The sequence below is a fragment of the Bombus bifarius genome, unplaced genomic scaffold, assembly GCF_011952205.1.
Source record: "Bombus bifarius isolate JDL3187 unplaced genomic scaffold, Bbif_JDL3187 scf7180000008194, whole genome shotgun sequence".
Lineage (NCBI taxonomy): Eukaryota > Metazoa > Arthropoda > Insecta > Hymenoptera > Apidae > Bombus > Bombus bifarius.
The window spans coordinates 669,589-696,901 of NW_022884502.1; the positions used below are offsets into that span (position 1 = coordinate 669,589).

The window sequence follows — 27,313 nt, forward strand, 5'->3', positions numbered from 1 at the left end:
ATGGTATAAATTTTTAAACTTTCTTTTAAGTCTAGTATTTTCTCGCGATGTTCTTATTGTATTCTTTTTTCTTTTTTCTTTTTCAGGAAGGATGAGTTTTACATGGTGAGACAGTATATAATGCCTGAGAGAAATATATTCGATGTTGCTAGAAATGTATTCCCATTATTTTCATCCGAGATCAGTATGCTTCCAGAATCAATTGAAATTTGATTTTAATCTCTTCATTCCTGCTCCTCCCCTTCTTTCATTATCATTGAAGCATCATTAAAGTTAGTATCTTCTATTCTTGCGAGCGAATGATAAAGAGTACATGATACTATTAACAATAAAATTATGAATTTGCATAATAAAATTATCAATATTGAATCTACAATTATAAAAATATATATATATATATATATACTTTTTTTTCTAATGCATGTAACTTGTATATTAAGTCGCTGTCGTTTCCATCAAGTTCCCTAAATCATGTCGTTTTTTATTGAACTTTATAACGTCCGTATCTTGTTTCTATTTTTGAAGAAGTCAAAGATAATGAATGTTAATAAAATTTATTTTTGCATTGCATGCTGTATGAATTTAAAAAGGGTAATACAGTTAAAGATGCCGTTAGCGATATTTTTGTCGTATATGGAGAACATGTTTTAATCTAGGTTTCCAAACTTCAAAATGAAGTTTTTGATCTTTCCGATAAATCAAGATTCGATTGAGTACTAACTACTTGGAACAAAATTTTGTTTAACAGTTGAAGAAGTAGCAGAAAGACTAAGCAGTAGCAATAACATAGCGCTGTGCATAGACATGTAAGTGCCAAAGAGCGACGCAATTTATGGGATGATATATAGCACGTGATTTGGTAGATTAACTTTTGAATGAACGCTATAGTCTTGCACGTATCGTTTACTTTACTTCATAGCTTATCTTGGGAATAATATAATATTACGCGCAATAATGAATTTGAAATGATTATAATTTTCTAAGAAATGTTATGACTTCATTTTATAAATCTTTCAATGATTATACTTTTTATTATTTTAAGGTGTTGACAGTATAACATATATCTGTATGATGATGTGTCTTTAATTACTGAAGCCAAACATTCGCGATACGTATATTTAATGACACACGATAATAATAAATTTATAACGTATTTTCAGACCACATTAAACGTAAACATACATACAGTATATACATACGTATATAGAAAAAGCAATATAGCGCCATCTGATCAAATCGTTCAAATTCTTTGTGCATGTTTCTCTGTAACCTTTAAAGTATATGCGACAGCGTTTTATGTTGAGGAAAATTACGCGTATTTTAAAAACGTAGTTTAGCTTAAATCCCGTCGCTGTCAGATTTACGTATTTTGGTTGTTGTCGACGCGGGTGAACAGCAAAAATTAAGAATTACGGGTAGAAGTGAGTAGGAAGAAAAACATCTTTGACAGAAATTCGAAAACCGAAAATTTGCGTATGTTTGCTTGCTGTTACGATATTCTCGCACGATGGTAAAATCCTATTTGTAATATCTGCAAAACGATTTAGTTTCATTTTATAACCAACAATTTTGGAAAAAGAATAGCCGACAAATTTTTTATTATTTAACCTCCGTTATATGATATTAAAACAGGATCGAGTTCGATACATTGATTCTATAAAAGTTTGAATTTCTGCTACATCTTCGGTATCTAAATCATTCCTTCGTTATTTTCCTTCGTTGATTACTGGCAAATTATAATTCACAATACTTGAACTATCTCGGCTTCGTCGATTTTTGATGACAAAAATTATTCCAGTTATTCGCTAAGACAAGTGTGTTTCGAGAATATGATAACTACAAACTTTACAATTCTGGAGGTAAGCTTACGTGTAATTTAGTGTTAATTGCTTATTGAACACACCAAAACATATTAATTTATTTTTAACATTTTGACATTTTGAATTTAGGTATTGAGCCAACTAAATTAAATAGAATTGCATTGGGAAAATTGGTTTTGCACATCCTAAGAACAAAATATCATCTTTGAAATCTGTATTACAAAAGCAAAAACTTGAGAAACAATGGATACATCTATACGAGAGAAGTTGCACACCTTTGTGGATGCTATAATTAGAGTTCCACCTTTATTTATCATAGATGAACTACTTAGAATTGGACTTGGATTATCTAACGACAATATTGTGCTACATAGTAGTGAAAATGGTTTTAAAATAGCAAAAGTATCAGACAGCATTATGGATTCGATAATACCTGTTTCGTTTATAGATTCATTTGGTTTTGAATACTTCGCTTACAAAATGCATTTAATAATTGCACTAAAATTTCTATGCTGCTGTTTAGGTAAGATATTTACACTACATATGATTTCTATATTTAATTATTAGTAATTTTAATATATTTTTCTGTATGTGTATTTGTTAAAACAAAGTAAAGTATTTAAGATGAAAGCAAAGTATTTGTAAAATTAGTTAAACTAGACTTACTATGTTATATAGATTATAGACTCTCTTCGATGTTATGCATTTCATTTGTGTAACATTTCCTGATTTTATAGTTGTTTATTAGTCAGAAATTGATTGCAGTTTCCTATTAGTCAGAAATTGATTGCAGTTTCCTATTAGTCAGAATATAGTTGAAAAGTAGTGTTTTTGGTAGATAAACTTAAAGCAATGTAGATTATTAGGAGTGTTAAAATGACATATCGATATTCAAAGTAGCAAGGTTAATTCTTGTGGGTCATTGCATTTGTAAAAAGGAGCAAACTTTATACAATTGATAAAGTATTCATAAATCAATACAAACAGAACTAATGATTATTTACATTTTTACTAGAATCAAAATAAAATAAAAATCAATGGTTGACTGTCAAATATTTACTTTTCAGGATATATTACTGCAATATGTATATTTATGTTATGGACAAAACATCTTATCATTGTATACTTATATTTAATATCAGTAGGAGCAATATTTATATCCTATTGGTCAAATATTAGTACAATGAAAGCTATCATTACATATGTGAGCACACATGAATCAACAACTAGCATACTTGATGATATTTTGTATCTTAACTTGAAATACGTTTTAAATGAAGGACCAGGCTTCCTGATAATCCAGAATTATGTATTACAATGCTTATTAGCTAGTATTTTTTGTTATATTCATCTTGCACCAAAACACCCAGCTCTGCAAAAATTTCTTGTACTGAGTTTTATGGCACCGTCGATTTTGGGCATTTGTCCGCTCCCGGTAAGTTGAATCTAATGTATTTCGATTTAATTTAAATCGTTAATGTATTTTGACGTACTTGGATTTAAAACAATCGCATGTTTTAACATTTTGAAAATAGATTTTTTGCATATGCGTATGTACAGAGTACTTTGATTAACAATAAATTTCTTACAATTTATGTAATAATATGTTACATTATATTTCTCATAGTTTATATTCAGGTATCATAAAACATAAATATTCCATTTTTACATTTGTACGCACGTTATCGAATATACGTACATATTCTTTCAGACGCAAGTGCTCCATCATCTACCAGTGTTCGCAACACTTCTTCCATTAGCTGTATGTAAATTTACCATTTGGTTTAACGGCGTCACCATGATGAACACAATTTATATGGGTTATCAATATGCGCGTAATTTCATAAGCAACTATGGACTGTCCGCGCTCGTTGAAACCGAATGGATTCGATTGAACATTCCGTGTGTGCTACGCATGTTTTGGATGTTACGCGTGGGAGGACAAATGTTTCAAATCCTTGGAAATCATTATGGCGAAGAGACGTTCACCTACTACATAATGCTTAGAAGTTTATTAGTCAATGGCTGCGAGACTTTGACGGCAGTCTTAGGAATGACTAGCATAATTTCGTTTATTTGTGATTACATCGGTTGTTTCTTTCAATGGGTGCTACTTACAGAAGACGAAGAGGAGAAGAGTATCGGTACCGTATCCGCGATTTTATTTTACGTGCTGGCCCTGCAAACTGGACTAACGAGTTTGGACAGAGAGAAACGTTTGGTCAGACTGTGCCGTAATTTTTGTTTATTGTTTACGGCGGTTCTACATTTCGTGCACAACATCGTCAATCCGTTGTTGATGTCGCTCAGCGCCTCGCATAATCCAGCGCTTCATCGACACATCCGCGCTCTGGCAGTTTGTGTATTTTTAATACTGTTTCCAGTATCATTGCTGGTATTCCTTTGGTCGCACTATACCGTAAGCACTTGGTTACTGGCAGTATCGGTGTTTAGTATCGAAGTAATAGTAAAAGTGTTGGTTTCACTTGCGATCTATTCCCTCTTCCTGATCGATGCTTACCGTAGCGTGTTCTGGGAGCAACTCGACGACTGCGTATATATAATACGATCTTTCGGTAACACCATCGAATTCGCATTCGGTATTGTCCTATTCTTCAACGGCTTTTGGATTTTGGTGTTTGAATCTGGTGGAGCAATTCGTGCCGTCATGATATGCATTCATGCCTACTTTAATATATGGTGTGAGGCGAAAGCCGGATGGAGTGTGTTCATGAAGCGTCGATCAGCTGTTAATAAGATTAATTCCCTTCCGGAAGCAAAGGCGGAACAACTTCGAGTGTTAGATGATGTGTGTGCTATTTGCTATCAGGAAATGCAAAGTGCCAAGATCACGCGCTGCAATCACTACTTCCACAGTGTCTGTTTACGAAAGTGGCTGTACGTCCAGGACCGCTGTCCACTTTGCCACGATGTATTGTACAAAATCGAGAACTCGCAGAACGATAAAGATAACGAGGTAATCGCTGGTGATGAAGAGGCGGAAGCGAACGCTGAAGACTTCTTCGAAGTAAATGAAGACAGGTGAAAAGACGCATAGCTCTAACGTATGCTGATAAACTGTTATGAATCTCAAATTTAAAATCGTGATATCGATCTCTGAAAAATCTTGCCTAAAAAAATTTCGTTTCTTGAAAGTCGCTCAAATTGCAAAACTCTCGTACGAGGTACTTTAAACGTTTCTCGACAAAGATACAATTTGTCGGAGATAATAAAAAATTTTACCGCGAAAAGAGCTCTAAACTATATTATTTTGCGAGCTCTGATTCGTTATCGTTTACGTTTAGCTTATAAAGATATTTCTTACGGTCCCAAACCCTGCTAATTTAGAATGACGAATATTCGCGCGTAGGCAACTTGCTTTTATACTTTTTTTAGCATAAGCTATGTTCAAGCTTCCGTACACTTGTTCTGCTTACTCTTCCATTTTATAAGATTCTACTACTTTACGACGACCATCGACAGATTCCGTTGATTCAAATTAAAAAGCTCGTATCGCTTGTCCATTAGAATAAACGTTCCTAGGTACGATCCAACCGAATTACCATGTATTTTATTCAGTATGCAAAATACTTTACTTCACGGCTCTGTTGTCGAATGGGAGATGATAACACGATCATCGAAAAATCCTTGTAGATATACATATATATATATACACACATATGTATATTTACACGTATGTATACATGTGTTGATATATATTGACAAATACGTCGATATATACATATGTGCGTAGAATAAATATATATGTATCTATATCTACAGTGATATATATATATACATATATATATAAGTACGCGAGATTCCAGATATAAGTTAAACGTACAAGAATCGCTACTCAACCTATTTCTTATGGTTTCAAGATGATGGGATTACGAGATTAACGATTCTTAACATTTTTCGAAGTCGATAGAGGAAAACAATACAACTCTATTCTTTGTAGAACCGTATTAATCGGAGAAATTAGTTTCGGTATGAAATTTACATGTAACAGTTATATATAATATGTGATTTTCTATTTTAAACGCGCGCATTTTACTTCTTCCGAAAAAGAACAATCACTTTGGTGAAGGAAGCAGGGAGTCTTTTTTTCTTTCCATTTTAATTATTTTCTCTGTCGTTTCGATTGAAATTCACAAGCCTCTGTGATAGTAAGATAACGGCGAAAGAAATTATAAGTTTTTTAATTTATTGCAACAAAGCATTATTTACTTCCTATACGATTTAATAATGATCATATGAAGTTTTGTTTGTAAGATCAGAATATGTCTAATAAATGTTATATTTTTAAAGCGTCATCGTCCCTTCAATGCCCCGTTGATGTGTATATCGTTTATATCGTCGCTTTGCGACGGTTCACCTTGTAAAGTATTCTCCGTGCGTTCGTAAAATTAGAGCGATTCTAATGCGAATGATGTAACTAGGCGAAGGTCGCGTTATCATATGTAGCTACCGATCCTGCCAATTTCAGATTTCCTATGATTGTGCCGGATAAGCTCCTAACTTAATCGCAGATGAAACAAGCATCAAAACACTTCGTATACAGAATATCTAACTTTTGTAATTTATGGCGATGATACCGATGACATCGACGATCAGATGTAAGAACATTTTGAAGAAACGAACGATAAAAATGAAACAAGTAAGATAAAGGCAGGAGAGGAAAGCAAGATGTTAAATCGAAGAGAATTTTCCTTTACTTCCTGTTTTCGATTACGACTGGAGTTAGTGGCAAGTATTTACTTACTTTCCCAACCTATGTTCCCCACTCTTCTCCTCAACTTTTTCACGTTGCAGTTGCAGACCGTTGCTTGATCTCCGAAAGTCCGCTACTTGATCTCAGTCTGGTGCGCACCGTCGCTGAGTGAGGGTGTTACTCATTCCCTGGCACGTTCTGAAGTGATACAACGAATCAACAGTAGACGAGCAACGGGTAAGTTAGAATAATTTCTCGTTAAGCTTACAAATTCATACCGGTGCGTGTATATAATTGATGAAGCTTCATATCGAGATCATGTAGCGTGTTCTACATTATTCGTTTCTTTAGCGTTGGTGATATCTTTTTTTCAACATGTTGTGGCGAGAAGTATTGCGCGAGCAATTTAGTGACTATTCGCCACTAAACCATCCGTTATTCGAAAATTTATTTAAGGAATTTTTAGTAAGATATGTTGAAGGATTTTAACTAATATATAATCGTATAGAAGTGTTTAAATAACTGTTTATCTGCTGTCCTATTTTGCTTTCACATCTAATATCAGCCAAAGTTCTTTTAGATATCGTTTCTAGCATGTACAGTGAAAAATTTATTTCACATCGCTATAAAACTTGTTAAAAAGAGAATCAGAGTACAGCGCAGTTTTCAACGTACTCCGCAAATGAAATTCGCATCGACCCAATACCTTCTAGTATAGTCTATCGAACGCGTTAATTAACTTATGATACCTGAGTATAGATAAGCCGACTAATGACGCAACATGTGCTGCGTTTGTGCAAGGTATCGTTAGAGAACGACTAATCACGTCATTCCCAAAATCTTCCGAATGAAAATTCGCGAGATATTCTAACGACAATGACACGGAGCATCCTCGTACCTGTCGCACCAGCGAAACAACATCGATCCCATTTTTATCGCAGCAGAAATGCAACATTTGCTTCGCTTCGAGAGTTTGCTGGCTAACCGCGAAGAATTGTGGGAACATTGGCGAAGTAAAAGTAAAGCAGCTACGAGTCGCGTTTCGCAAGTGGGAAATTCGTACGGTGGTTGGTCTGACGTAACCCGTTACGAACCGTTGCGCGTTCAATGGTCCATATTGCGCGTTACTTCTCAAACAGAATAAACATCGTCTCCGATGATTTAGCTATGCGTCGAAGTATCTTTCTAAGAGTTTCTTCGTTATATATCAGAGGAACTGGAGACTGATAGGAAAGTGAAAGACATAATATCAGTTTGGTTGAACAAAAAGTCACGATCCTTGGCTTGTGCTTCCGCGTTTCTTGCAGTTATTAATAAAAGCTCGTTCTCTGTACACGACGGGGCGACTGCGAGCCGCCTCTTCTTCGGCAACGGGACGATCTCACGGCCTGTAATCAGTCGGCGGATCTCCCAAGAGCTAATTAGAAACTTACGGAGAAGAGGTTTCTGTCAGCAACGTTGTTCAAGTCAGCGGAAGAAGCCTTTTCCTCTGGTAACGATAACAGATCGTTATGCGCACATACGCTCGTGCTTTTCGTCTACAATTTCATCCGTTCGAGTTAGGTGCAATTACTCTTAACTGCTTTGAATGAACGTTCGCAGTCAGTAGAGGTAGAACAGTCGAATATAGGATATATTTGATGAATTCTCGTAATTCGAATACAGAGAATCTGTGAACGAATTATAGACATCGGAGCCGAAAGTAGGTTCTTTAAAAGAGGAACAGCTTTACTGCCAAAACATTGGAGCCAGGTGCGCGTTTTCGCGCTGCGTATCGTGACACGAAGTTGCATGACGCCACGTCGTTAGCCAGGTATTCGTAAATGCAGCAAGTCCTTGGTAAAGTCTTGAATCGATTGCTTTCCATCGAAGCGATAAGAAAAAATAAATAGCCGGTAGCAAAATAAATCGATTCGATACGATTACTTTGAAGCCTAAAAAGCGAGAGACGCAAGGGAAGACTTTGATATGGTGGAACGGCGGCGAAGGCCAACGAAAAAAAGTGCACCGATGCAGCATACCGTAACGATCGTGTCTGTTATTGTCGATTGCATCGTGGAGCGCGCACGTGCCAGCACCAAGTGCAACGTAAATAGCTTCCGCGATGTGTCTTGCGGCAAACCGCAAGAAGAAAGAAATTCTATCGTTGAAATTGTCAACTAACAGCGCGCAAATCTTTCGATACTTTTTCCTAAGTTTCTTCGATAGTTTTAAAGGTGTAGCCTGCTACGTTCCCGCTTCGTTATTTCCGCTTTGAAACAGGCTGACGCTGTTGTGGAAGGAGCTTAATACTCGAGAAGAAAACGGAGTAAGAAGGGAACAGCGAAGAGAACGCGAAGCAATTACTTTGCCCCACCGTTTAAATCGTTCGAGGAGTTTCGTTATTACCTTTTTTGCGAGCATTAAAGTCGGTCGCCTCGATGGGCGCATATAGAGAGAGAGTTTCACTTTTCCCACGATTATCTGTCATCCAATGATTTCAGTCGATCGGTTTTTTCCTCAATTATTGGCAGTTGCACCAGCGGCGATTAGTACATACTCATATAAGTGCAAGTGATCGTTTCAACCCTGAAATCAGTCACGCAACATTTACTATAGTATTCTGTAGTTCGATCGGGTATCGAAAGTCCAGCGATAAATTTCGCTTCGCTGAGACTAGCACGGTTATGAAAGAAGAAAAATGTTGAGTATATGGCTGGGCGATCCAGAGGTATATTTCCGCGGAAGGAAAAGTCTGGATGCAGCGACAAAGATTTTCGGTGTCAGACTAATGGAGCACGCCGATCTGCCTAATCTCGAGCAACTCATACGTCCGGAGACGTATGAAATTTTTGGAGACGTGGACCTCGAACGCATCTTGTATTCAATTAACTAGACAATCGTCTGACAATTTCGCAGCATGATAACAGGAAACGTTCGTTTGCAGCGAGGCGAGTTGTCTATCGATGGTGCAGTGTAACGAAAAGTGTGAAATCGTTTCAGGCATATGCCTTTGCAATTATCCGAACGTGCCGTCGGTGACTCCAGATGATTGGCTGACTTGGTTGTACAGATTGTATAAGTAATGGAAACTATTTCTGTCGAACACAAATTTCATTAACCCGTTAAATGCAGCACTGATCATTGTTCGTTTAACGCGAATATTAAAAAGAGAAAGTAAAATGCTCCTCTTATCTACGATTCGTTTGATAAAGGATCGAAGATGTGACAGAAGGAAACGCGATGTTTATACATATCCTCGTCTGGGACAAACGATATACTGGCAACTTCTTCGCAGACCTACTGACAGGACTCTTCGATATCACGTCGTGTTTGCAGCACGTGATTCTCGTGGTTCCTCCTCAGATTATTATACGTAAGTCCAAAGATGGATCTTTCGGTAGACGCGGCTCAAAACCACCGGTGGTTTTAATTTTCCAGCTGCTGCAGACGTGTTCGAACAGCAGATGATCAGGATCCCGCAATACTGTGCCGACAAGCCGTCCGTGCAGTCAATCTACATAACCGAACGTCATCTAAAAAATCCCAGGCTCAAGATTCGACGTGCTGTGTGAGTTGCGTTTCACGCGACTTTCTGAATCGTTTTTTCTATTTATACATGGTGATTCCGATATTGTGCTATAGTTAGGAAGGAGCTGATCCCTCGTACAAAAGTAGGTTGAAAATACACGGTCTTAAATTCAGGTTACAATTGGAGCCCGAATACTACAATTAAAATGAAAAATATTTTTCAAATTGGAGTGCCACGTGAACAAATTTTATTTTATATTTTTGACTTACTTTCGCGTAACAAATCGCTTGCTTCCTGAATGTACCACAAGTTTAGGATCACCCTGTATATTGATCAGTTTGTTTACATAGAATTTCCGCGATGGCATGTAGACAAACAATTAGAAATGAACGAGTTCAAGGAGCACTGTAACCTCTGACTCATCGTAATAGCGCACTAAATAGAAACATTTTCTTTCCCACGTAATAGAGAAGAGGATAACGACGACATAGTAGCGATCATCGACGCGGAGTCGAGCCTCGTAAAAGAATTTTATGGAGAATTTTACGTCAGCGAGATGATTCGCAATCCTGACAACTGTCGACGACTGATCGTTTCCGAGGATGACGATGGTTTTGCTACTGGCGTAATGTTTCTCAATAGCAACGTAGATGTAGATACGCTCAATCAGAATTTCGAACTGCGACCGTACAATGGTCTTAGAAAGATCCATGAAAACGACAAATTTCTCCGACAAAGCATGCAGCCTGCCAGCAAGACGTTCTTCTCTATATTTTGGAGAAAGTCTCTCGAGGAATCAACGGAAGAGTTAGTATTTTTTATTATACTTCATTGTGGGATATATCGAATTTGTAACTTATTCTTTCTGACGACTAATTCTGGAGAATAATAATTTTTGAGAAGTCCTTCTCATTGATATCGACGCACACGTTGCGTCGTCTGAATTAGAAAATATATTATTGCCACTTGATTAAAATTTATAGTTTAATTGCATACCAAGGCAGTAAATACTGCTTTTAATTCTAACGATTAATTCATTAATTTGTACTTTAGTTCAACGTAATTACTTTCACTTGGCTTGCGTATGCTTGTAAACGTAATAGCGTATACATATAGCAATCGTTATTTTGAAATTTAGAAACGCGATAGGAAAGAAATACAACTTTCCAACATCTCTAAATGAGAACTTGAAATCTATTTGTCTTGAGTAGATTTATCTACCAGATGCATTTATGTCAGACATATTCACACCGCATTAGATTCTCCGAGGGACTTTCACCGGAAGAGAGCATGGAAAGCTTCGAGGACACAGACTCTAGAATTTCTGTAACTTCCAACGATGAAGCGGCGAAACTGATACCACCTACGAGAAAACTATTCGATTCATCGATAATGACCTTCGGCAGTGATCTGCAATCGATAGCCGATTACTTCGACACGTATTATCGATCAAAATTGATAACCAACGCGTTCACAGACTCATTATTTACGATACCACGTGAGTTCCCAACGAATTTCGACTTCTTGTTCGATTTTTATTTAAGAGGAACAAAATCAATTGCGACATTTTTTTGCAACAAAGGAAGATCTATCGTTACCTTCGGTGAATCTTTTGGAGACCCAGTATTTGACAAGATCGATGTCCCTTTGCAGCCTGTTTATCACGGCGATGTTAACGCATTCGTTTTGGAAATTTTCGCGATGAAAGATGAAATAAAACGTCGCTGGAGTAGGAACTTCATGGAGGCCGCGTTCGAGTGTTTTCCCGACTTGGATTATTGCGTGATCCTTCTGCCTTTCTCTCATCCTTATTTTCCTCTCCTCCAACATTTCGTGGTATATTACACTTCTTATTGACACATTCGAGACTAACATATTTCAAGAAATTATTCTTGAAGTTATCCTAACGTTATCCGGACAAAAGAAATATAAAGAAGTCATGGGATTTATATTTAATAGGAGCAATGAATAAATGTAATAGAAGATATAGAACAACTATATTATTGTTGCTAATAATATAAAAACCAAATAACAGTTATCATATGATGAACTGTTTTTAATACAAAAGTTACTAAAATTCAGCGTATTGTTAAATTTTATCTCGCGACTCAACGCCAATTCTCGAATGAATTAACTTAACAAAAATTAGCAATATCTTGACGCTTTTTTAAACGATCCAGCGTGTGCCACTGAAGTGCAACAAGGATTATCCGATGACGCTATACGTAATGCATCGTACTGCTCTTCTGGGTCACATAAAGCTTCGAGAAGCTAAGCTTTCCGATAGAGACGACATACAAGAACTTCTACAGAATATTCCAAAAGCGGAACAAGTTTTAATAGACTTTGACATCGCGATGGACAAACAACCGTCAGAGATGCAGTGTTATGTCTGTCAATGGAAGGACAGGATAGTCGGTGTAGCAATACTTTGGTGAGCTTAGAAGGATGTTGACTGCTTTTTAGAAAATTTTTTACATCTCGGTGAACATCAACGACGATATAAATTTCATTAGTGTCGAGAAAGAAGTCACGTATATTAGACGACGTTATCACATAGAAGATTACATCGCAGAGAAAAATATACCTGGCGATGCTTATGGACGTATTCTACATTTCATACTGATGCCAGTTTTCTCCATTCATCTGCCCTTCTTCTTCTGCGAGATCGCTCGTTTTAGTGGCATGATCGTTCTTTATTATCGACTTACAGAAACAGCGTTAAGTGCATTGGTAAAATTCGACGATAAAATTACATTTCCCCTCGAAAGTCTTAGGACACGTCCTACTTTTAATAAAATTTTGGTCAAACTTTTATTATAGCTCATGAATTTTAAATTGCATGTATTTCTTAATATTAATTTCATATTTTAACAGTATCGACAGAGTGTCAAGTTAAATGAATTATTACAACGTTATTCAGCCATGATCTCGTCCAATTTTAGAGCAAATGTAGTAACTTTTCTAAGACTTTCGGGTGGGCAACAAATACAGAGTCGGAAAGAGGATACGCGTTTAGTTTCGTGGCTTGTTGATATTATTTGACTTACCAGGAATAGAATAGTATCATTTGCTTTCCTAAGTATTGCAAATATACGAAGGTATTTGCCACATTTATTTTATTGGTTGAAACTGCTCTCGGTGTTGATCCTTACATAACTGACATCGGCCTGAAAAATTCATCATCATACTATGGAACATAGTTATAAAAATAGTATAAAATTCTTGCTGAATTATATTTCTTTGCAATTTCTGGCTTTCTAGGCTAGACCTTGTTCTTTAAATACTTAAAAAGGCTACAGATTGATGCACAATCGATGCACAATCTGGAGATCTTGCAGGCCATTCTGTTTCACCTGCTTCCAATTCACATGTTCCCTGTAAATCAAAAAGTGTCAGCACGACATGAGATACAACGCGTAACCACCTTCCTGACTTACCCTGTAGTTCATCCTGAGACGTACTGCTATTTTAGACTCGTACGCATCCTCTGACGATATGCTTGAACACTATGGCTCCCGTGAGGCCTCGTCGAAGAATCGAATACAAGTATCATGGTTTCGAGGAAACTGACGAGCCTATGAAACGAACTGAACGTTTTTCGCTTTTCATGACGTCACCAAGGATCGCATTGATACCAAAACCGATCATCGATTCGAGGGTGGTTGTGGTGGGCGCCTCGGATTGTGCCGTTGCATTCTTAGAACATCTTATTTTTGGGTAAAACTGAATTAAAAACTGAAGGAACTCTAAAGGTGAACGACAAACTCTGTTTTTTTAAATTTAGACAAAGCTTCATACGATTCACGAATATCACTCTGATATCGCCACACGGCTTACCTTTCGAGGACGAAGACGAAACGTGCGCGCATTTGCTACCCTTCAAAGGCCGATATTGTCCGAGGTATCGTCGGCTGATTGGGGCACGTTATCGAATTAGTATTGTATATGGAACAGTGACGTCGATTCAAAGGTATGGAAAAACAGAGAGGAAATAAAAACATCGCAGAGATGCGTTTATGGGAAATTGGAAGGTGCAAATATGTACAGAATGAACGTATTATAATACGCAAACGTATATAAAATGTCGAGTATAACACTCGTTATAGTATCTAATAAGCAAAAAAAGTTTTCTACCTAGATTCCACTTTTCTAATTATCTTCATGAAAATATAAACTTTCATAAACATTCACGATCTACATTACAGTGTTAATGAAATTTCTTCAAATGTTTTCTATAATGACACAAATATTCCCGTGGCCGATTGTATTGTGCCTAACAGGAAAGAGAAATACGTAACTGTGATGAATCAAGGAAACATTACATACGATTATCTCATCTTAACCTGTGGAATGCAGTATCAGCGTCCTCAATTTCAAGATGAATTGGACGAGCAGAAAAAAGGGTAAACCAAGAAGATAAAGCTCTAGAAATTAGAACGAATATCAACAATTATTTTTCCCCCTCCTAGAGAATTTTTGCAGCACGAAACACCTTGGAACTGTTTGACGCTCAATGACGATACAGAAGCGGCTATCTGTTTAGAGAAGATCGAAGAGTTGACGAATAAATTGGAACGCGAAAGTTAGTCGTTCGATCAGATTTTACGAAAGAAGAAATCAAACATTAATACACGACATTTTTCTAGGGAAGATTATTTTTTATGGACACAACATCGATTGTTATTGCGCCCTTCAAGGATTGCTCGAATTTGGAGTTAAGGGTTCTTGGATCACACTGATCCAACCGCCATTGCAAAAGTGTACATCCTACGAAAATATCTTCTTCGACGATTGCGAAGTACAAAAAGCACGCGAATTAGATTTGTCTTTCTTTAATCGTTCCAACGACACTCTTCGACTGCACTGTACAACACTGAGCAACTATTCTGTTGCTGATATACAATATTTATACGTTTACTGATACCAACAGCCTTATTCTATTACGAAAAGAATGTTGATCTTTAATTAATATCAAAATATCTTTTAAACCAAGCATTTTTAGAATCTCGATGTAACTTAGTTCTTTTATATAGAAATTTGAAAAACATATTGCTTAATATATAAAGAAACATGTGGCTATCGAAGGTGTACGCAGAAGTGATGAAGTCGATTTCGAAGAATAATATCGAGGTGCTCGTGGGTTGGGAATTGATCGATTGGCACGTAAAAAGTTTGCCACAAGGAAAAATGATAGAAGCGATCGTTATCCGGCTGAGAGGTAAAACCAGAACGTTGGACTGCGACGCCTTTCTAAATTTTCGCGAGAAGACCATCAACATGAGGATATTTTTGGGTGATTGCCAAATTTCTACGTCAACGAAGTTCATAATTCTGTTCACGACCGCTAACTATGATTCACCAATGCGTTCGATCCTTTTCAGCGATCTGTAGGTCTGGACTCATGTTCGACGGCCAGCTGGTCATAGACACGGAATTAAGGACAAACGATCCATCGATCTTTGCGGCTGGTAGCATAACTAAGTATTGTAGAAGATTCTACCTCGAAGCCTGGCAACATATATACTTTAATAGTATAGAGATCGGCGAGAAAGTTAGTAGACCAAAACGTCCTTGCACGATTCATAAATATTGCGGTTTATTGGCTATAAACTTTTTTTTTATGATCTTACGAGTTCTAATGAAAGTTAATATTTCAAAACAGACAAATATGCAGGTAACTGTAACTTTTTCTTCGTAATTTCTTAATAACCAAATTGATGGATAGAAACGTCAAATTACTTCCGGATGTAAAGGTTTAACACTGATAACTTGTAACTTGTGATTTGCACAATTTTGCTAATAATATTAATTCAATTCCGCAAGATGATTGAAATTTTTAAATCTGCGAGTCTTTTAGCTTCACGAAGTTCATTAATATCTGATAGCTAGCGAAGATTCTTCGATCGGTCATCGAAAATGAACATCGAGGCAGCGAGACATCGGTCGTACAGTTGAAAAGCAAGGAAGATCAGCCGATAGTCGTGTTTCGATCACCGAAAATCGTGGCCTGTACTTTACCCGGTGGTTATCGCTACCTTCACGTCGGCAAGTCTGGAAAATCCATGTTACGCAAACCTACGATTCATTACAACGTTTACGTGAGTTTTCATTATGGTTTCGCTACGTTCCGCGAGGAAATTCGTTTAAGCGATCGTATTTAGGGTCAAGTGCTGATAACAGGCTCGTGTACATCAGAAATTGGCTACTTCCGCATACAACTGAATCGGTTTGACATGATAGAAACAGTAACGTGTTTCAACAAGAAGGTAGAGAGATATATCACTTTGCTTTTTTAATGATTTCAGAGTATGCGTAATAATCCGCCAATATTTTAGGATTTCGAAGTGCGTCATATGGTCGCGTTATACGGAAAGCACGAGAGCTTACTGAACGAGCTTAAAACACGTTTCGAAGTAAATCGTTTTTCGCTTTTCTATGACGTAAAACCGAGAATGAAAGATCTAGAAAATAATTATATCTGTCACCGTGATATAGAAGTCGTTGATCTCGGACTTTTACGCGTACTTCCGGGAACCATGGGCCATGGCGATCTTCTACGATAGATTCGAGTGTCTTCGAGTGGAGAACCGTGCTACGCTCTTGTCGAAAACGGTAAGAGAAACGAACATTGAAAATAATCCATTCGAGAAACGAACGACGAATAAATTTTTCTCGCGATAGGCAATTCCTGGACAATCATTAGTTGACGATTGCGTGCGTGCACTAGTACAATCCAACTGGAATGCGGTGAGTCAAGAATTTATAAGCAGCCTGCGGATTTTTATGCAAATCAGTATTTTTGTATAATTTGTATATCGACGTAGAAGGTCATGTCTTTCCTTATCTTTCATACTATATAAGTTCCAGCAAATTGAAAGTTAAAGTGAAAGTATCATTTAGATTAATCATTTCTTTTCACCACGCCCCTCTAATACCTTTTTTCGCATAATGACAGAAGGATACGCAGTCTATTTATGAGATAAAAAGTTTGATTTTTCGTTTCGGATCGTGTCAAATGTCGCGTAATCTTCTTAGATACAAGACGACGATCGTCAGACCATCCAATCGAGATTCGCTGGCTCGGTGTATCAGCAGGAAATAGAGGAAAATTTGCTAGATCTGCTACAGTTTTCCGAAGAAGACTTGCCTGTTTACTGCACTCCTGGAAAATTCCGTGAATTATACGCGGACATTGAAAACAGTCCACTGTACACTGATTTGTAACTAAAGAGACTCGTAAAGATATTTGAACAGATATAGAAACCTTCTATAAATATATTATCTGCATTGCACAAAACATTCAAACATTTTATTAGTACTATGTAATGACACGACTGTCGTGATCGTATTGGTAAAGTTTGAAATAAGATGGACGACTATAAGCGGATTCGATTCGTTGATTAAAATTTCGTTCGACGGAAAAGAATTCATTATAAACAAAGTTTTACTACGTTTATAAAAATATTCTACGGCAAACGTTCAGATACTTTCATGTATCACCGTAAATGGGTGATCCTATCACAGCTAATTTCCATTTCACGCTTTCTCGAACGAACAGCAGCCTTTTTCTTCGACACGTAAAACGCGTTTTCGAATCACGCGTGACGCCCGCCAAAACCACAAACACGTTACAGATCGATGAATAGACGCTTCTGATTTTAAGATCGCCTTTTCAATCGGAAACTGTCCTCGATTGCTTCGTCCGTGCCTGTTTACTTGGCATGCTATCCAATCTGTGGGTCAAGTTTAACATTCCAAAGAGCTGCTCCATAAACATACAGCTCAAGGCATTTACTCGCCACCTACGCACCATGAAACGACAAATACGCGTTACAGAAATGTCACGGCACGCCTTTTAAACGCGAAATTGTCTCTCCGGTTGCTTATCAGCCTGTGCGGATCGCGGATCCTCGACTTACTCTCTTTGGAGAACAGGATCGCCTAATCTAAAAGAGAAAGTACGTTTGAGGCCTGACTTTAGCAGTGTTCGACCTGTAACACTTACACGTGACAAACGATAGTGATACATTCTGTGTATCTAGGTACACTGTTCGAAACAATTAGCGAGTTGCTAGTATAAACAGTTTTATTGCGTCAATCGAACAAACAGAATTACGCAGGAATCCAATACTATCATCCTTAATTAAAATGTTCTGCCAAGAATCTCTTCATTTTTCAAGATAGGTACGTTGAAATATTTGGAATCCGTCAAATAAAATTGTATTATGTAGAGCATTACGAAATAATGATTCGGCATTTGAAATCGAACGAGCACGAAACTTCACTGAATAAGTTACGAACAAATGATTTAGAAAATAAATATCTCTTTATTCTACAGATTTTTTGCATTGCTAATATAAAAATGAAATTTTAGCTTTTGTACAGTAAATGTCATAAAAGAGGTTGATAAGTTAGTTGTATATTTACTGTCTTTATATCGAAGCTGCAAAAACTTTTGTCGATTTACGAGGAATTTCTTTTCTTGGCGGGTTTATGTTCTTCATAGTTGGAAAATAGAAACCTGAAACAGTCATTAGAAAAATGTACACATTCAAGCAACGTATATAAAAATCAAAGTGTGACATGGAAAATGATTCTCTACCTATTTCGAGCTGTTGTGCTACCGTGGCAAAATGGCGATTTAAATATAGAATAACGAGATGTTTTATCAATTACATGGCGCGAACAAGCGGCCAAATGCTTTACAGCTTAATGGACCAGTGATTCAGAACCAGAACCGGAAGCAGAATCGTATAATTAAATATTTTGGCAAGGAACTTTGTCGAGGCTTCCGTTAGGTTCGTGCATCCTATCAAGGCTATTCCTTTCCTACGTGTACGCATTGATTAACATTTTTATATTGCTACGCGAGCAAAATCAGTTGCGACAAAAGGAGGTAGAAATCAGTCGCGCGAGAACCGTGCGCAGGGACGTTTGATCTTCTATCGGTTAGGACGACATCCATTCGCGAAGATGAGCGTACCTAAGTCGCTTCAGTCTTACTTTTACGAAAGGAAGTGCTATTTGTGCGAGAAACACACGGTTTATCCGGACCACGACGATGCTAAGAAATCGACGCACAGAGTGAGATTCAGCGAGCCCAGTAAGTGGTCAAACATTTTTGTCCAATGTAAACGAGTTCTTCTTTTTTCATTTTATCTTATTTATTTATAATCGCAGCCACTTCTGAGAGTTATTAGTAGATTGCGGATTTTTATGCATTCATAAGAAACTGGAAAGTGCAAAATTACAAAGAATGCACATTGTAATTTCTGTAATACTTGATAGGTAAGAGCACTTACCTGGTAGTACCGAGGTTCTACCTTTTTTAATTATATTCCCAAAATAGATGAATTACATACTTATCATTTATCATTATTACATAGGCTTGTCAAATATTATATTAGAGTAGCCTGCAATTGGGTAATCATAGATACGTATAATATTTACATTGTTATAATGAGCATATTATGTGCAACAGATGTTAATTACCAGGTAGACTGTTGCCTCGCTGCGTCTGGATTGGTTGAAGAAAACTTATGTCATTTAGGAACTTTAAGAAATGTTTCCTTTATTACTTCCTTCTTATTTATCGTCGATGTAAAGCTGCTTGGGACTTTCGACAATCAATATTGATTAGTTTCACAGTGATTCTTGTGCTGTCAAATATCACATTTCTTCGAAGCTTCTTTCGTACTTAGATGGACGTGGGTAGAGTTTGTGTGTCCTATTAAACAGCAGATGATAAAAATTGTGGTTGAATAATGTTTGTATATATTACATATAGATATATTTATTTATTTACTTATATCTACACGATTGTCACATATCTAGCGACGAGCGTTATTTTGTTCGCTACATTTGCGACTCTGTTACCCTCTATTCGCTAATACTACGATACGCGCGTAAAAATATCGCTCGTTTGCATGGAACTTATCATCAAAGAATTCGCAAAGTCTCCCAGAAGGAATATTACGAGGAAAGATACAACAAAAAGCGATTAAAACGTCGTCAGAGAAGAAACAGTAGTTATTCTCGTTCCTATGTAATCTGGTTTTGAAATGTATCCAAAAGCACGGAGTCCCTGACGTTGGGTCAATGTCACGCTATTCTCGTTGCTCGTTTTACTCCCCAACACGTGGACTTCGCAGCTGTTAAATCTCGTGGTAACAAGATTTCTCTGAATTTAGCCAGAGACTATGTTGTTCCGTCGACTTTTTAAGCTTTTTAGTCTGTCAACCAAAAAAGAATTAACTTGTCACACCAGTTGGTCAAGTTCTTGGACATAATACATATGTATGTAGCTCTTTTATTTGTGGATTTTCTATCTTCTTAAGCGTCGTTACATTTTTCTTAACCCGTAAATCGCGCTATTCTTTAAATTTCTGGCGTAATAATTAGAGATAATATAGGAAACGCGAGAAATTGGTCATTTTCACCACTCTGGTTCTAGCGTTTATTATAGTAGTTTCTGCTTAAAGGTCGCCTTGTTAAAACAGGCTAATATGGAATTAATGCGCGTTAAGCGATTCGCGTGTTCTTGCACCATAATAGCGTGACAGATACAAAACAACAGACGCATGTTTATGTAATACCAGTGTTATTATACAACTATTACGATTACCACACCTTCGTAATATAACTGGCGAATTAATGATAATGCGAGACGCAGTTATGTAACGAAAATCGATTTACCCAGTGGTCGGTTCTCTTTTAAACCGAGGAACAAATTTATATATCATATTATTAATTGAAAGGTCAGTTATCGAAAGAACTGAGAATATTTATACAGATTCATTAGGATGCGGATAAAATTACTTTATTTGATTAATAGTTTAAGGCGTATCAGCGCGTGTGTTCTCTTCACCATAAAAGGGAATATTCAAGACCTACAAATATATTCACGATGCGTCGCGCTGATTCACGCGTCTTTTGTCGCGATAATTGTCACAATTTTTCTCTTAACAGCCTTACCTCGACAGCCTTGTGTTTAAACGCTTGCGAATGGACGACTTTTTTTCTTTACAGGCAAGATGTTAAGATCAGCTTCGCCACAATATCCCAGCAGAGCATCCGATGCTCGAGTGATCCGTCTGACAGCGGATCAAGAAGCTGTCCTCCAAGAACAGTTCAATAGATGGCCCAGGGCACCTCATGCGGCGGATATCATCCTTTTGGCAGCCGAAACTGGACTCTCAGAATCCGACGTTGAGGTTCTTACAGTTCTTTATTCCTTCTAAGAAAGAAATACAATAGAGGTTCAGAGGAAAATTTGATAAATCTCACATAATTTCTATTCACATGCAAACTGCACCAAAAATTGTGATATATAAACTAATGACTAGACTGCGGATTTTTACGTATTTATGCAAAATTTGAAGATGCAAAAATGTGCAAAATGCATATAACATGCAAAAATATAAGATACACCTATAGGAAAAAACTTACTGTAATCTTTAATAAGTAGAAAGTCCATACATGCATATATTTATATAAAAATCCGTGATCCCCTAGTAATAGGTTTAATAATCTTTGATGTTGAAGTAACATTAAAATCAAACAGAAAAAGAAAAGAAAAGAAAGAATACAGTAGAATTTCTTTATACGAGTATTCTGATACATATTGAAACTTTATTATTGAAACTTACTATGTAGAATATTTGTTATTAACAGGGCTTTTTCTACGATAATTCTTAAATATTGAAGCAGATAAATAATTTTCTTTGTCTCTGATTAATTAATAAATAAATTTCAATATAAAAAAATTCTATCATTTGGACATTTTTCTCTCTAGTAATTCAGATATAAGAAGCTCTATTGTGTTTTGATAATATTGTTAAACAAGAAAAATCATGGCTAAAGATTTAATATTTCTTCTAGGCTTGGTATGCTATCCGATTAGCCCAGTGGAGGAAAGAACAGGGCCTGGGAGGAAATCTTGGTTTACATTAACGTTTAATATCGAGACATCTCGTATGTTATCTTAACTGTGTACCTGAAAATGTAATACGTATAAGGATTGCCGATCAACCTGACAACGATCTATTCTTTATCGATCTTCCGTTGCTTCTAGCTTAGTGGTTATGCTCGCGTAGATTTCATTAATTTAGAGCTACACGACTTATGTTTATATTAATTGTGATCGTGTAGCAAAGTTAGAGCGAATCGTTAGAAACAATGGTACTAAACATTGATTTTAAGGAGTAACTGTGAGTAAAAAGATGTATATTAGAACAATATTCGTAGTTACTGTAATAATTTAATCATTTTATCATTATTTATTCCGATTTTAAAGTACACGAATATTAAAATGTTCGAATGAAAAACTATTTCCAAGTGGCTCGACATTTTTTAATCATAAATATGTCATGCAAAGAAGACATTACCAGTGAGTATTAATCATAGCATACGTAAGACCTGAACACAGGTCGCAAAACAAAATATATTAGTTGTAACGTATCAGGTACAACAGACGTATTTTAATGCTTTTAAATAGATGTACTAAATAATTGTACAAAAAACATAAATTAAAATGAAAATGTTTGTATAACTCAGTTACTTAAATAAATGTTACACAAAGAAGCGATGAAAAAAGATAGCATGCCGTGTATCATAGATGTTGTTTTATTGTCAATATCATGTATCAGGATATACATGATTTTCAAAATAGGAACTGTAACAATTAAACATTAAAAAAATAATATTGTTTGCATAAAATATACATATTTTTAATATACTAATCTAACATTACAAAACTAACAAGTTACAAAGTTAAACTATTCATCTACCATTCGCATCTTTTCCAATTGCATCTTTAATAGACTGTAGACCATCTTTTTTGAGTATATCATCCAATTCTCGTTTAATTTTTCCAATAATTGGTGGCCCTCGATACGTAAACGACGTATAGACTTGTACCAAAGAAGCGCCAGCTTTGATCTTGTTATAAGCATCCTCTCCAGTAAATATTCCACCAACTCCAATAATAGGAATGGTACCTTTCGTTCGTTTGTACATATCCGAAATCATTGCTGTAGACATGTCAGCCAAAGGAGCTCCACTAAGCCCTCCAGTTTCTTCTTTAAGGGGACTCACTAAATTATTTCGTGTAACTGTTGTATTACACAATATCAAGCCATCCACACTCGATGATTGTTGAAGTATTACATCCGCGATATCCTGTTTCTCAGAATCAGATAAATCTGGAGCCAGCTTCAACAGCAATGGTTGTTTGCATTGTATGGATTGTCTGACATTGTTTATTTTTATTAACAAGTCTTCCAACTCTTTTTTATTCTGCAACGTTCTTAATCCAGGAGTATTAGGACTAGATATGTTAATTACAAAGTAATCTGCCACATCTGCGAATTTCTTTATTCCATCTATATAATCTTGTGCAGCGTTGTCCGATGTTTTATTTTTACCTAAATTAACTCCAACAATACCATCAAAATTCTGATTCTTCTTCAGTCTTTGCAAGCGTTCCCAAACCACTTCATGACCTTCGCTATTGAAACCATATCGGTTGACAACTGCATTGTCTTCTGACAACCTGAATACTCTTGGTCTTAAGTTGCCAGCCTGTGGTTTTGGTGTAACTGATCCTTTTAATAAAAATTTCAATATAATATAGATCAATTGCGAATCGTTAATAACATATGAATAGTATTTACCTATTTCTACAAAGCTAAATCCTATTTTGTGCAAACCCTCTATCGCTTCTCCTTGTTTGTCAAAACCAGCTGCCATTCCTAACGGATTCTTAAATTTCATGCCCCAAACATCAACAGTTAAGGAAGCAGGATCATTTGTATCTTTTGCAGATAAAAGACCCCATTTCAAGATCTTCACTGCTGTATTGTGTGCAACTTCAGGATTTACAAACCTTGCAAGCGGCATGATAAATCTGTTATAAAACTTCTCATCGCCCTGGTAAATGCAAAAGCCACCATAAAACATAGTTGCAGTGGCAGTCACTTGTAAAAGTGATTTTAATTTTTGTTTGTTATTCAGGCGGTGTGACATTTTACAAAAGAAATAATTCTTTTACATAAATGCACCTTCCTGTTGTATAAAAACATTTAACCCTTCTTTTGAGGTTAATACTATCTGATCATTTAATCAACATACGGTCAATCCATTATAAAACGATATCGTAACGCTATCTCACGTTGAATCATATAATCATCTAAAACCATCTAATAATTAAATTACATTCTATATTTAAATTTATGTATATTTCAAATGTTTTCAACACGTGATCACAGAATGACATAAACTATCCAGAACCATCTGTCGGCGACTGCACGAATTATTGATTATAAAGAACCACTGAAACGATTTACTGCGCATACTCGATCAATTTGATTTCAAGAATTTAAAATGAATATTGAATCATCAAAAATATAAATATTAAATACTTTATTGTGCTTTGTTATAATAATATAGCTTCGTAGAATTACATATATATTACACAAGATCTCAAGTAGTTACCATCACCCGAAGAACTGAAAGATACGACATAGAAGTTTTTATAATACTCATATATGTTTCCATATTGACTACGAAGAACTTTCCAGCTTTCAAGAAAACTGGATCTTGAGTTCTCATAATGACATAGATAATATCTTTTGCCACACATTTCGGTATGTCGTACCAGCTACAGAAATACACCGAGTTACCGACGGCTTCCATCTGACGCTTTAAGTATTCGCCCACGTAGCTGTATGCAAATAATTGCAGCAGTAGCGTGCTCGATACTATAAATGACTTTATCGTCATGACGATGTTTCCAACGCTCAGAGCGATAATAAATTGAAGTCCTAAAAACAGATGCAAATCATCATAATAAAGTAATTAAATTTAAATAAACTTATGCCATTGTGCTTCGCGTCATTTTATCGAGTGAGGTAAGAATGTTTACCGCTTGTACAAATAAGTATACAACTCGTGAATAGTTGCACAATCAAGATAGAGCTGATGGTCTCGCTCAGCATTTTGGCTAACTTCAGCAAGTAAATATGCCTCTTGGTTAATGAGATGAAATGTTCCATTGCTTTTTCGTTCTCGTTGTTCAACCTATTGAACTCAAGCCTCAGAATTTCTACCTGCCCGCACAGGTGAAAAATGATACCGAAGAACAACGAATCGCTCCCTAATTCACATTTGAATATAAATAAATGAATTTTTTGACCTACTATGAGCACGTATTGGTATTTTAGGCCATTCAGATCCCAGACTAATCAATTCCATTCTGCTTCAAAGTTTTAATATCATCGCTCAAAACGAATAGTCGATGTTCTACATTTTAACAACAAAAATTACAAGCCGGATAGTGTAATAATCGTTTTTAGAGTTACTCATTTATCGTTTTAATCGTTTTAAACACTACTTTCGTAGTTGATCTTTTTTAACACTATTTTGAACGTACATTAAATGAATATTAATCCACATGCCAAACACACGCTACGTACACACGAGGTTCAAGTTCAATAGTAAAATCTTTTCACAATATACTTTGATTTGATCTAATGTGCCATATCTATATGTATAAGTGAAGTGGCGTAAAATTCGTACATCAAGTTTTAGGAGATTATTGTAAGGAATCAATATAAATAAAAAAAGACATCGTATACCATCAGCATTTTGATCGGAAAATGAGGTTGATCACTGTATTTCTGTCACATAATCACTTATATGAAAATTATTCATTTCAGATCATGTGTCCCTCGAAATCATCGTCCAATACTTCCTTTTTCTATCGCCATAAGCAAAGGAATTGTAATTGCAAAATACCTTTCGACAAAGTATGCTCGAACTTCGTCTCTACATCTCAATTTATGAACTTGATTAGCATGGCTTCTGATATTGACCGATTCGTATAACAGGACGATTAATTACCTATATTTCCAGTACTCAGGAATAGCAGCATCAAGTACTCGACGATAAAAACAATGAAATGCAAGTTATCCGGCATTTTTATAACTGCCATTACATTTTCGGAAGGTAAAGGATACTCTGTTATACTTTCCTCCGTTACGTTAACTATATCTTTCTCTTCCTCTTCAGCCAGCATAGGCACAGTTATGAAAAGAATCGAGCTGAAATACGCGAAACATATCACACTGGCACTGGCCACTCTGGCCATATAAGCGTGTTTTCGCATTATCAGTCGCTTCTCTTCGTCTCGCAATTCCATATAATCCTCAACCGCGGACGTAAAATTTGAGATAAGGGCAGCAGGCCGAATACGAAACTGTATAATCTTTGACGCTGCCAAACTGCCGCAGGTAATAAGTACTAGTCCATCCAAATTTTTCTCGGCGTCGCTATTGTCTAAGTACATCTCCGATTGCACGACCGTTACCATTAGTAGCTGCAAAAGAACGACAATCTTCAAACGCGTCAAATGTAGCTGTTCGGAAACCGTACTGATTAAGTGTACAAATTGGGAGATAAAAAAATCAATAAAGTTGGAAACATTGGCTATTTCAATCTATCTTTGAATTCTCTATTGTTTACACAATTTCTTTGCCCTAAATTTCTCTAAAATGTTCTAATTCTAATTTATAGAAATATTTATTTCTCAAGAAAAAAATTTCTCTCTTTGTGTATACTATGATATATAAAATTTAACTTCATATAACTTTAGAACTAGTTTCACCTATTTGTCCACTCATGCTTGTTCTCGTATGGATAACACACATGTTAACTTTGCAATAGAATAATAGCGTGAGTTTCATACCAAGAAAAAAGTCGCTATTGTGGCACGTATAGCGGAAAAGACATTGTAGTCTTGAAGAGGCCAGGTACCTACAGGCCATGACAAGATCTTCAACGGAGTCATCGCGTAAGCGAAGTCCTTACTCGTCGACGTTTTCATCCTGACTGGACGAAGATTGACAAATAACTCCACGCAATCGTGAATACCTTCTCTTTCCTTCTTCGCACATGTTTACGAATTGTGTTTTTATTTCTCGGTTTATCTTTTATTCTATTGTAATTGCTCTATTATCCACCGTCCAGTAAGTTACCACTTCTGCTGCATTTCCATGAAAATTGTAGTGAGAAAGTGGAGTTACTTCGTAGATGAATACTTTATTGTTGTTCTTCTGTGCGGGTAATACCGCCGTTTCCGTCGAATAGCACCATTCGTTTTAAAAATTGATCTGTATTTGTAGACAATATCCAACTTATACGATAAATTCTTAAGAAGATCATGCGTTTCGAAAATTGGAATGTTATCAAAGAATATTCAACTTTCAC

At 36.3% G+C, this 27,313-nt stretch overlaps 5 protein-coding genes and 1 long non-coding RNA gene across 8 annotated transcripts; 3 read left to right on the forward strand and 3 right to left on the reverse strand.

The window, feature by feature from the left end:
• The first annotated feature begins 459 nt into the window (after positions 1 to 459).
• Positions 460 to 5,392, forward strand: LOC117209846 (protein TRC8 homolog). Of its 2 annotated transcripts, none has more exons than XM_033452280.1 (5): positions 460 to 1,510; positions 1,633 to 1,859; positions 1,950 to 2,343; positions 2,888 to 3,255; positions 3,532 to 5,392. In XM_033452280.1, the coding sequence occupies exons 3-5, from the start codon at positions 2,064 to 2,066 to the stop codon at positions 4,864 to 4,866; spliced, it is 1,983 nt and encodes a 660-aa protein (XP_033308171.1). In that variant the 5' UTR covers positions 460 to 1,510; positions 1,633 to 1,859; positions 1,950 to 2,063; the 3' UTR covers positions 4,867 to 5,392. The 2 variants fall into 2 exon arrangements, with proteins under 2 accessions (XP_033308171.1, XP_033308172.1); XM_033452281.1 differs by having other exon boundaries at positions 1,799 to 1,859.
• Positions 5,393 to 6,781: 1,389 nt separating this feature from the next.
• On the forward strand, positions 6,782 to 18,777 carry LOC117209765 (cilia- and flagella-associated protein 61-like). Its single transcript, XM_033452120.1, is given in 21 exon segments — positions 6,782 to 9,393; positions 9,461 to 9,595; positions 9,729 to 9,889; positions 9,955 to 10,084; positions 10,514 to 10,931; positions 11,237 to 11,881; positions 12,226 to 12,479; positions 12,562 to 12,778; positions 13,521 to 13,765; positions 13,833 to 14,040; positions 14,222 to 14,451; positions 14,518 to 14,630; positions 14,695 to 14,963; positions 15,134 to 15,266; positions 15,382 to 15,742; positions 15,774 to 15,801; positions 15,934 to 16,314; positions 16,384 to 16,461; positions 16,544 to 16,660; positions 16,730 to 16,795; positions 17,084 to 18,777. Coding segments are annotated over 21 exon segments (4,557 nt in total). The 5' UTR covers positions 6,782 to 9,214; the 3' UTR covers positions 17,273 to 18,777.
• Positions 18,778 to 18,925: 148 nt separating this feature from the next.
• LOC117209857 lies at positions 18,926 to 22,598 on the forward strand. The gene is made up of 3 exons (XM_033452300.1): positions 18,926 to 19,151; positions 21,077 to 21,261; positions 21,929 to 22,598. Exons 1-3 carry the CDS (start codon positions 19,022 to 19,024, stop codon positions 21,998 to 22,000), a joined length of 387 nt encoding a protein of 128 aa, XP_033308191.1. The 5' UTR covers positions 18,926 to 19,021; the 3' UTR covers positions 22,001 to 22,598.
• On the reverse strand, positions 19,151 to 21,147 carry LOC117209866. Of its 2 annotated transcripts, XR_004487995.1 has the most exons (4): positions 21,023 to 21,147; positions 19,541 to 20,280; positions 19,351 to 19,461; positions 19,151 to 19,280 (listed from the first exon to the last, which is right to left on the reverse strand). It is a non-coding gene; the product is annotated as an uncharacterized LOC117209866 (long non-coding RNA). The 2 variants fall into 2 exon arrangements; XR_004487994.1 differs by having other exon boundaries at positions 19,151 to 19,461.
• A 56-nt stretch (positions 22,599 to 22,654) lies between the features above and the next one.
• LOC117209852 (dihydroorotate dehydrogenase (quinone)) lies at positions 22,655 to 24,310 on the reverse strand. Its single transcript, XM_033452294.1, has 2 exons — positions 23,722 to 24,310; positions 22,655 to 23,652 (listed from the first exon to the last, which is right to left on the reverse strand). The coding sequence occupies exons 1-2, from the start codon at positions 24,071 to 24,073 to the stop codon at positions 22,829 to 22,831; spliced, it is 1,176 nt and encodes a 391-aa protein (XP_033308185.1). The 5' UTR covers positions 24,074 to 24,310; the 3' UTR covers positions 22,655 to 22,828.
• A 146-nt stretch (positions 24,311 to 24,456) lies between these two features.
• On the reverse strand, positions 24,457 to 26,930 carry LOC117209850 (odorant receptor 7a-like). Its single transcript, XM_033452292.1, has 4 exons — positions 26,793 to 26,930; positions 25,949 to 26,423; positions 24,972 to 25,202; positions 24,457 to 24,870 (listed from the first exon to the last, which is right to left on the reverse strand). Exons 1-4 carry the CDS (start codon positions 26,928 to 26,930, stop codon positions 24,530 to 24,532), a joined length of 1,185 nt encoding a protein of 394 aa, XP_033308183.1. The 3' UTR covers positions 24,457 to 24,529.
• Positions 26,931 to 27,313: the final 383 nt, after the last annotated feature.